Source organism: Cydia splendana, chromosome 8 (genome assembly GCF_910591565.1).
Source record: "Cydia splendana chromosome 8, ilCydSple1.2, whole genome shotgun sequence".
Classification (NCBI taxonomy): Eukaryota; Metazoa; Arthropoda; class Insecta; order Lepidoptera; family Tortricidae; genus Cydia; species Cydia splendana.
The window spans coordinates 4,358,460-4,369,989 of record NC_085967.1 but is presented as its reverse complement, the minus strand read 5'-3'; the positions used below and the strand labels follow the sequence as shown (position 1 = coordinate 4,369,989).

General features: G+C 38.2%; 1 protein-coding gene across 1 annotated transcript; it reads left to right on the top strand.

Moving 5' to 3' along the window:
* Positions 1–3,494: 3,494 nt before the first annotated feature.
* Positions 3,495–4,675, top strand: LOC134793089 (uncharacterized). The gene has a single exon (XM_063764615.1). It carries the CDS (start codon positions 3,515–3,517, stop codon positions 4,673–4,675), a length of 1,161 nt encoding a protein of 386 aa, XP_063620685.1. The 5' UTR covers positions 3,495–3,514.
* The last annotated feature ends 6,855 nt before the right edge of the window (positions 4,676–11,530 follow it).

Sequence of the window (11,530 nt, the reverse complement as noted above, 5' to 3'; positions counted from 1 at the left end):
TGAAGCTTCAATTAAACGCTATTTCGTTCCGCTGTGTAGCGTTTATCGATATATAACATGATTAAAATCGACTTTTCACATCCCTAAAAGAGCACACATATACGCTTTTACGCACACATACACAGCCTGGGCGCATCAAGAAAGGCAACACTTGATTTGAAGTCCACCTTGTCAACAGTATGGTTGTCCTTTTTTGACAAACGGCATTTTTAAAAGAGCGAGGAGAGAGAAATGATACTAGTTGCTGCGACGTGAAAGAGAACAGAAAACGTTGGGCCCTTGCTACAGACGGTTACAATTTGTAAACTTACTGATAGTGAGTTAGAATGAGACAAAAATTATCAGGTGTATCAAACGAGTTAGGCCAAGCGCGCACCACGATTTTAATTTTTGCGACACGATTTTAGAATCGCGCTGTAATATATCGCAGAAAATTCACTGCGCGCATTGCGATGAAAAAGTCGACGATTTGTTCATTGTCAACATGGATTTCGTACCAGTCGTTTGTCATGAAACGTGTCTTTAATATGCGATCGCCGTATAACTTTGAGTATTTATACCACAAAGGTGATCTCCTTCTATTTCCATAATTAAATGGTCAACATCTAGCGTCTCATCTTGAGACTTCATCGGAGAAGCAGGTTCCGACATGTTGAGGCTTGGAGAGCGAAGTGCCGACTGAGGTCCGGGGTGCGATTTTATTATCGCAGTGCGCGCAGGGCCCAGTGTTGCCAGGGCTCTGGAGTCATAAGTTACGTTTCGTTTCCCTAAAAGTCACGTTTTTGCTGCTCAAGTCACATTTTTATATTATTGTATTGTATGGGTAGGTAAATCGATTTTGTTAGAAGAAATTCAGAAAATAATATATTTCACAAAAAATCTACTAACCTTTTATGATTTTTCCTCAAAAGGAAAAAAACGGAACCCTTATAGGATCACCCGTGCGTCTGTCTGTCTGTCTGTCCGTCTGTCACAGCCTATTTTCACGGAAACTACTGGACCAATTAAGTTGAAATTTGGTACAAATTGGTGGAAATTAGTGACCCAAAGACGGACATGTAAGTCATGTAACGTAAACAAATGAATTTTAAGCAAGGGGGCTACTTTTGGGGGGTCCATGAGAAAGTTAAAAAATTAAGATTTTCAATAACCCAAGCAAATTAGAAAAATCTGCGGAAATAATTCGTGTAGTTTTGAAAATTGGTACAGGTATACCTTGTGGTGTCCAGATAAACATACTAAAAGTCCTCGAGGGTAGGGGGTGTGCTGATGGTGCAGGGAGGGTTAAAGGTACCTTTTTTCTTATTTTTGCTCATATCTCGAATATATGTACAAGTAGCATTATAATTACTTCGGACAAAAGTTTTATCACACAATTTCCTACAAATTAGGTTATGTTTATTTTTACTCTACGATCAATAATTAAGGAGCTTCACGCTGTAAAAGTTAAATTAGAGATAAAAAATAGACGATTTAAGAAAACGTCGTTTTTTTCGTAATTGTTCATCATAAATAAAAAATTTAGTTTGGAGTAAGCAAGCTAAGTGACCTGCTGATAAAATATAAAAAAAAACCGGCTTAGAGCAAGTCGGGCCATGCTCAGTGTAGGGTTCCGTAGTTACCCGTCTGTCAAAATAGACTATTCGCTAAAACTCAAAAACAGCTATACCGATTAGGTTCGCTATATTTTTCCTTGAAAGTCTTTACTAAGCTATGTTTTTATGATTTTTTTCATATTTTTTGGACCCATGGTTCAAAAGTTAGGGGAACTAAAGGGGAAAACACAACTTTTTTTCTTTCAGATCGATTATTTCCGAAAATATTAAGTTGATCAAAAAATGGTTCTTGAAGACCCGTATTCGTTTTAAAAGACCTATCTAACGACATCCCACACTATAGGGTGGAAGCGAAAAAAAATTCATCCTTAGTAAAGACTTTCAAGGAAAAATATAGCAAACCTAATCGGTTTAGCAGTTTTTGAGTTTTTGCTAATGGTCTATTTTGACGGACGGGTAACTACGGAACCCTACACTGAACATTGCCCGACATGCTCTTGGCCGGTTTTTTTTTAATATTATATCAGCAGGTCGCTTAGCTTGCTTATCCTAAACTATTTTTTTTTATTTATTATGAACAATTACGAAAAAACGACGTTTTCTTAAACCGTCTATTTTTTATCTCTTATTTAACTTTAACAGCCTGTAGCTCCTAAAGTATTGATCGCAGAGTAAAAATGAACATAACCAAATTTGTAGAAAATTTTGTGATAGAGTCAGACAAAGAAAAGTCTGCAGTGGATTTAATAGCCCACGCAGTGCAAGTGTTATTTTAAACGTCAAACTTCTATGAAATTATCACGTATATTTAACACTTGCACTGCGTGGGCTATCAAATCCGCTGCAGACTTTTCTTGGTCCGACTCTAAAACTTTTGTCCGTAGTAATTATAATGCTATTCGTACAGATATGCGAGATATGAGGCTAAAAGAAATGAATCATACACAAAAAAAAAAACTACTACTATCAAACTAAATGACACCGTCATGTCAAGGTAACAAGTCTCATCTTGCCACGACTATTATAATAAACATGAGGGTGGATGTAACGTCAAGATGTTAGTGCAAGTGTCAACTTGGGTGAGTTCACCGCTTTCCTAAATAATACAAATTGCAGAACTAAACTTGTCCAAAATTCGACTAGCTTAAAAAGTCACCAAAATTGCCTCAAGATCGTAAGTCACGCACATGTCACACGTGAAGGCGAAAAGTCACGAAAAATGTGACTTTTGTGACCATCTGGCAACACTGGCAGGGCCATACAACTCCGTATGCTGCAATTCACTTTGCGACAATCGCGTCGCGAGCAGTCGCGAAAAAATATGACAAATCACAATGTTAAAATCGCTGCGATTTTTTTGTCGCATATGCGCGCACTGCCATATAAACACATACAGCCTGGCAAAAAAGAGTAGAAATTAAAAAGTGACAACACTGTAGTGTCGTCCCTTTCAAATCAACATATATAAGAGAACGGGACGACAATACAGTGTTGCCACTTTTTAATTTCTACTCTTTTTTGCCAGGCTGTACATTACGCTACATTTCTGCGACTAAATTATCGCGCGACAAAAAGTCGTGGTGCGCGCTTGGCCTTACTGCGGATAAAATCTAAGTAATATTGTAATCGAAATCGAAGACAAATTATCAAATATACAGTGCTTAAGCCACCTTAACAACACCTTAGGCTTTATTGACCGTGTAGTAGAGGCTTTATGAAATGCGTCCGACATCGACTGTCTCAAATATGTCTCAAAAATAAAATAAAAAATATCCGAGTGTCAGTCAAATTGAGGACAGAGAAAAAAAAAAGGGCGGGAAACCGAAAAGACAAGGCGGATTTTTTGAAAATATTTCAATTATAGTGTTTAAGTCCTTTTTTATTGATAAAACCAAGATATTTTTCGTTATTAACTATAAATAATTGCTGGTAATTGAATTTGTGATTATATTCATTGAATGAGCCCAGGACGCGGGGGTGCGGGCGGCGGCCCCTCCCCCATGGAGACAGACACCGCCAAAACTACAACAAAAAGGAGAAATAAAGATGTTTCCGATACAGAAGTCACATCATGTAAGCAAAAAATGACATACATACAAAGTCGTCGCGGTCTCTTCAGAGACCACAACCCTATATATGAAGATTTGACTAAAAAGGAGTACCCCGTACTGCTACAATCTGCTTCTAATGATCTGACTCATAAAGTCCCCATGGACATCCTCAAAGTCAATGGAATATTAAAAGAAATTACTGGGGTGCAATATGTAAAGGCGGCGGGTAACTTTTTTGTCAAAGTTTATTTCGGATGTGCCAAGGATGCAAATGCATTTTTGCTAAACAAACCAGTACTACAAGCAAATACTTGGAAGGCAACAATCCCATATGACAGCATAGAGTGCCAAGGAATTATTCGTGCTCCTGTGGATCTAAGTGAAGAGACATTGCTCGAGGACTTGAAAGCGAGTTGTAAGATTCTTGGTGTAAAGCGCTTTACCAAAAAACAGGACAACGGGCAATACAAACCACTCCCAACCGTCCTGGTTACATTTATGGCCTCGTCTAGACCCGACCATGTAATCTACGATCATATCTGGATGCCAGTACAGGAATATATCAGACCCCTGCTTCAGTGCTTCAAGTGTTATAAGTTTGGACATGGCAGCGGAGCTTGCAAAAGCACTCAAGTATGTTCCATTTGTTCGGCGGGACATTTTTACAAGGAATGTACCACACCATCTGACTTCAAGTGCTCAAACTGTAGTGGACCCCATTCGGCAGTTTCTTATACCTGTCCAGTTAAGGCAGAAAAAAATGCACAAATTAAGAACAAGATAAATGGAAAATTCTCTTATGCAACTGCAGCTGCAGTAGCTGTAACACCTAATAGCAGTAATAATCTAAACAGTAAGATTTCAAAATCACCAGCAAAAACACCTCACGGACGAGCTGTGATTGCTGAAATTATTAACTCAGATATTGTCATGAATGCAATCACAAAAACAATAATAGAATTGATGAAAAGAAAAGATGTCAAAAATACTTCCTCCTCCACCTCCGGTCCTTTGGCAATCTCCTCCCAAACTATAAAAGAGCTGCTGGTAACAAGTTTTACTACTTAAATTATGGACAGGTTGGGTATCAAACAATTAAAAATACTTCATTGGAACTCCAGAAGTTTATTTCCAAAACTGGGTCAACTTATAAATTTATTGCAGGGCTGTGATGAGAGTGTTGACATCATACTATTTAATGAAACTTGGCTGACCCCTAGCAAAATTATTAAATTGCCTGGGTTAACTGTAATTAGAAGAGACTCTAACCATCCCCATGGTGGTGTTGCAATTGCAATTCGTTCCAAATACAAGTTCAGTATTGTCAACACTTTATCACAGTACCATTTTCAAAATATATTAATAAATATTAACATTCATAATTTTTCTCTAGATTTGTTATGTGTATATGCTCCTCCACCTCCTAATGGTAAGTTTACTATAGATTCATTGAAAGATTCATGTTCAAAATTTGTAAGTAATAATCGTCTGATAATAGGTGACTTCAACGCACATCACTCATCTTGGAGTTCAAGAGTCAATGATGGAAGGGGTAAAGCTCTTCATGCTTATGTGGAGAATTCTGACTTAGTATGTTTAAATGATGGCACTATCACCACTTTCGCTCCGTTTGGCCAACAAGGTAATGTTCTGGATTTGGTATTCGCATCCCGAACTCTTAGTTCTAGTTGTTCAGTATCTGTTCTTGATGACCTTCTTAGTAGTAATCACTTCCCTTTGCTCATTAGTATGGTTTTTGACTCGCCCACTCCTACATGTTATTCTAATAACTTATATAAGGGTCCAGCTGTTAATCTTCAACAAGATGATAATTCGCTAGCCAAGGTAAATTTAAAAAAAATAGACTGGTCTAAGTTTAACAAGTTATGTGATGATAAATTTGAAGTTTTTCAATTTGTTGATAACCCTCTAGTAAACTATACAAAGTATTTGAGTATTTTACATGACATATTAATGACATTTACTAAAAAATGTTACCATCATAAAAATAAATGCTTAAAAGCTACCCCGTGGTGGAATGATGAATGTGACCGTGTAGTTTTACAAGCTAAAATTGCCTTAAGATCTTACAAACAATATCCTTCTATGGAGAATTACATTATATACAAAAAACTAGATGCTTTAAAGAAAAGAACATTATTTGAAATTAAACGCATGAGTTGGTTGAATCTTTGTTCCTCATTTAATCGCATGACATCGAGTAAAATTATTTGGGATTATATACGTAGATTTAAACATGCAAAACTTAATTCTGTTTCTTCATCTCCTAATTTTTTTCAAAATCCTGACAATGCGACATCGTTTTTAGACAAAATTGCTTCCGACAATAATTGTATGTCAAATTGTGACCTTAATGAGTACTTTGAGAGTCGTGGCTGTCCGGAAGCTCGATGGATGGTCAAACCATTTTCTATTAGTGAGTTTTTAGCTGCATTAGAAAATAAAAAAGACACTTCACCTGCGGGCTTAGCAAGGTTGTACGACAAGGTAGTTATCACGCAATAGGTGTGGATAAAACGGCCGTTATCGTCGGTTTTATCATCCATACTATGGTTGCAGACGATATATGGAGTTATCCACATTTGACAGCGGTAGATGATAGAAGACAATTTGCATAACATGGTCGTTGGATAAGATGTGGATAATTTGACAGATTGTCCCATTTTGACAGTTCAACTTAGTTAATTTTAACTACGTGCTTCTTAGATGACGATAAGCCTTGTCGTGAAAGCAAAAGTAGTGAATAATCATATTTTAAGGTATAAATTACAGGTAAATATCAGTTTTTCTATGATTATATTGAGAGTTATTAGTTACAATGTTCCGCTGTATATAATATTGTCAATATTTTCTTCGCAGGGAAGTCAAATTTTATTATTCCTACTCGCGGCTGCTGTTGAAGAAAAATATCGTAAACAGCTTTAAGAAACACTTGCAGCCCATTTGATATGACGGACGAAGAGTTTCGGCATATTTACAGAGTGCGTAAGGAGTGTGCAGTGCATTTACTTATGTGCCGAATTTAACGCCGAGCTTCAAAACGGTGATGGGTTACCTACCAAAACATCTCAAAGGTAAAGCTATAAAATTGCAGTGTTTCTTATAAAGTTAATATGTATTCTATGCATAGACCCTATTATATTTGAAATCATTGATTCTATGTAAAACAGACGTCTTAATGACAATGCTACTAAACTCTTCAATACTAGGTACCGGCCTCATTATTATATGTAAAAGTTAGTATGTTAAGATATCTGTTGTACAATCTCTTACTTATGCTACTAACCTACTAACAGAGGTTACTTAAGCTACTATTTACTTCAACATTCATATCCTAACCTCCAGGGGGAAAATCTACTTGACAAAATTAGATTTACAGTACCGGTCAATAACATATCACCTTTGTGTGTTTTTGTATGAACTTGTAGTAGGTTAGTTTGTAGATTTCATATTTTACTAGTCATTTTATATAAATATGCATGTTTTTCCAGAGATGAGACCTAGCTAGATTGATTTTTCGCCCCCGAAAACCCCCATATAGCAAATTTCATCGAAATCGTTGGAGCCGTTTCCGATATCCCCGAAATATATATACATATAAATAAATAAATATACAAGAATTGCTCGTTTAAAGGTATAAGATATTATGAATACTGAAATACTGTGAACTACAATAAGAGACTCAGCATATTATTAAAAAAGCTCTTTAAAAATAATGAAGTTGACCATACATTAAAACAAAAAACCTCTATGAAAAAATCATTACATAGACCAATTTTTCTCATCGCTGGACAAGGAATACTACTAAACTACCTAAAGCTGTGGAAGTCACTCACAAATATAAAAAAAAGTTATACCGTAAAAGCATGGAGGTGATATATTATTGGCCGGTACTGTAATTAGGTACTTATTTGTTTTAGGTTCTAACAGTATACACCACACCAGCAGCACACCTACACCAGCAGCAGCAGCAGCAGCTGCTGGTGTGTAACAGTTACACCTGCTAGCTGATGTAAATTGTATCAAAATATTTAATGTTATTATCCAGAGAGAAAAATGTGGACTACGTTTGTATGAAAAGACGCGTCTTAACGACGCGTCTAGTGAGTCTGGCGGTGAAAAGGTCAAATAAGAATATTCCTAAATGATCTATTATGCTAATAAGTCTACTTTAGTGACTATAACTGCGGTCAGACTCAATACGCCAATAACTAATGTTGAATATTAAAAACTATGTTAAATTCCATTTAGGTAGATACAAGAATGACAATTCTCGTCACTTGTGGTGTTGTCAAGTCTTTTTTGTTTACTAAACTCTATAGATAAGTTAACAATTTCGGCTCTGTGCTAGAGAGAATATTATAAATGGGTAAATAAAACAACTATTGCCAAAAAATTAAACAAAGTTTATTTACACATTAAATGTAGGTGTACAAACAAATCATTGGCTGCCGTACCCGGTGTGAAAGTGCCCATCATGCCAGCAGCTTTATCGCTGGATTACTATGAAGTATGAACAGCTTTTGTACCAGGAACGTCATATGGCGCCCGGGGCAGGCACCAAATTTGCGCCTCCCCCCCCCCCCCCCCCCTCTCCGAAACGAAATGGGACCAACCCCTAAGTCGCGAAAAAAAATTTGGCTGTTTCATACATTTTGGCTGGTCCAATTTCTATGGGAGGGTAAACTATTTTTTTCGCGATTTCGAGGTTGGTCCCGTAGCAAAAGTTACTCAGTATAATCCCAAAACCTCCCTGGCAACGGGAATGTAGTTATTTTTTAGCCATCCTGTATAGTGTATAGGAAGCCTCAGTAGTCCACATATCGATGAATGTCGTCGATAGACAACATGTCACAGATATGCAGCAGCAGCTATTGAAGCAGGTTCCGTCAACTACGGCTCATATGCGCCTGCCGGACAAAGGGCTAGCGATCCACTTGCATAATAGGTAGTCTATTGGACAGTCCATAAGATGGTAACTTCGACAGGAGACCCCTAACGTAAGACGCGCTAACACTGGACACAACTCTGAAGCACTTGGCCCGCTCGCCTTATAAAACGAAAGCATAGCAACTCCCGCCGAATATCCCTCTGCTTGATAGAAGTTTCTGGCATAGAGTATTCACACTACGGGATGGTGGGCGGTAGGGCGCTACCGTCGTCTTTCAAGGTCGAGTTCGATGCAAAAAGAGTTCCTAAAAGATCGTCTTTCTCTTTTGCGCTGTGGGCCAGATTACCATCCGCATTTCACACTTCACAGTGGTGGTAAATACGACTGACAAAAGTTTCCCTGCTGCCTCAGTTTCGCCACTGAGCGGGGGCCCTTACCATTCTGTCTGATTCGACGGCCTAACTTACGTTGTAAAACGCTTAATGATAATACTAATGAACTGAAAAGGTTGTTTGTTGTTTTATTTGTGGATAGGTATGACACATATATATATTTTTGGAATGGTCTTCTCACTAGCTTTTATTTGATATCCATATTATTGTAGTATTGCTATTTCATAACTGCTCATGTATAAGTTTCGTTTCCAATATAAATAGAATGCTTAACGGCGCAGAAAAGATCAACATTCCTCTCAGACCTCCAACAAAAAGGGGCCAAACTGAAAACCAGCGCTGGACGCCAGTCTAGCACATGCTGAGCTTGGTACCCACGGCCAACATGTCTTGCTAAGTGTAATTACCTATGTATAGAGTAGACAATAAGTTAGTACTTAACCTAGAATAACTTAGTACATACTTATCATAGAATTTATATGTAGGTATATGGTTTGTATTCCTAATATTTTTTCTACCATCAACTTATCATGTTTTGGCAATGGAGCATTCCATGCAATTGTCTACCGTTTGTCCCGTAGAAATGCAGATTTTCTGGAGATTTGCAGGTATAAGAGTTTCCTTTTCTATGACAAATGGTCAAACATGCACGGAAAATTAATCGCTTGCTTTAAATGGCGAAAAAAAAAGTCGCAACACAGGAAATAAAATGCGTTTGTACGGGACAGCTCGTGGAATGCTCCAATAAAGTGATTTCATTTCATATCATAAACTGATGAGGGCATTCAGAGTGTAGCCTTGAGGTTGCCAAGCCAAGCAACCAAGTCAGGTGTCACGGTCTTCAGGTCCTCAACAGGCCCAGGAGTGGAGGAGGAGTGGAGTAGGCAGCGTTGGAAGATATGCTAAGTGGTCTGCATTCTGCATTCGCAAAGTGGGAAAGCCGTCTACCTCCATTTGTGTGGCTGAATTGCAGCGGCCATGTCCGGTTCTCAGGCGGCACCAGATTTTCCGAGGAAGGTCAAACCCTTTTGGTTTTTTAGTTGGGTCAGATATACAGCAACTCCGAGCTGCCGAAGCTGACCATTCCGCTATCCACCTATCCGAAATATTAAAGCTGCTCAGGCTCCCAGCTGTAGCACAGGGTCGGCGGGCAGTCGGGCGGCAGAATTCCTCGTGGACAGGCATTGTGGGGTTATTCGTGATATTCTCAGCCTCCCTCTTCAACGCCTTGAGTCGTCGGATGTGAGGAGGGGCAATGTGACTCAATGCCGGCAGCCAGTGGCGGTTGTAGATCGGATAGTGCCTGAGATGCATCGCATGGTCTCGTTGAGCTTAACGTCCAATCTATGGGTATGTGCACTTTCAAGCCTCCAATATGTTATGACTGAAACAGAAACAAATTATATTAGATGAGGTCAGGCGCAGGCTAGTACTTACAGCGGTTCATTGGCAAATTATGTGAAATTAATGTCACTTTTAGAAAGCTCTCGTTTTTAAGCCAGGGGGATTTTTTTGTTACAGTTGTCCAAATTATCGATTGAAAATAAATTGAATTTTGTTCTAGTAATTATTTATCCGTTATTAAAGTTGTATTATGTATCAAGTGTAGTTCTGTACCACTTGCGTCATAAAAACAAACCAACCAACACCTTATTTATCAAAATGTATCTCAGATATTCTATGCTAGGGTAATATACGACACAAACATACCCACACACATACATAGGCTGCTAAAATCATTCCCATAGTCAGGTATAGGTACAATAGACCACTTTACCAAACACAAAAAAAATATTCCAGCTGCCAGCAGTAAAGAAACCAGCTTCTACTCCCAAGCCCTAACAATATAAATAAGTTTTTGGCAAAAATATAATTTTTGGTACAAGCTTTTATCGCTGACTGTACTTTTCTTTCAACAGGCAACTAATACTCCATGAGTCCATTCTAACAACACCAAGCACAATTAGTTTGCGTTGTTTTATCACAGTGTTCCCATGGCCACCTCATGTCTCCATCATCAGATCAGCTCCATGTCATCATAATATTGCAATTGTCATCCGATTTACATATTGTTATGTATGCAAAATTTCAGCTCAATCGGAAATCGGGAAGTGGGTCAAACTTAGCTGTCAAATGTATATGGCCAGCTTTAGTGCTAACATAACTGTTCCTAGTATTCCTATATTACCTACATGTTATAAGTAAGAATATTGTACGAGTAGGTATTATATTTTTTATAATCTTAGTAGAATAGATACTAATACAATTTATTTGTATTGAATAAGGCCGGCGCCCCACTGCTGCGCACGCTACATCCACGGCCCACGTTTTAATACAAACCGTGGGCAAGCCCACGAAATTTTGTATAGGAACGTGGGTCGTGTACATAGCGTGGGCAGCAGTGGGGCGCCGGCCTAACTCTTGCAGGGAATTTGTAAGTTACTTGTGGGTATGGCTACTTTATTTATTTAATTTATAAACTTTATTGCACAAAAATATAGAATTACGTAAAAATGGCGAACTTAATGCCAAAAGGCATTATCTATCACCTACTAGTCAACCATAGAAACAAATATGTGACGTTCCACGGCAAAAGGTACCTTATGGCGGCTGGCGCTT

Coding starts and splice junctions, on each gene's coding strand:
- LOC134793089 (XM_063764615.1), top strand. CDS start 3,515: ATGAGCCCAGGACGCGGGGGTGCGGGCGGCGGCCCCTCCCCCATGGAG.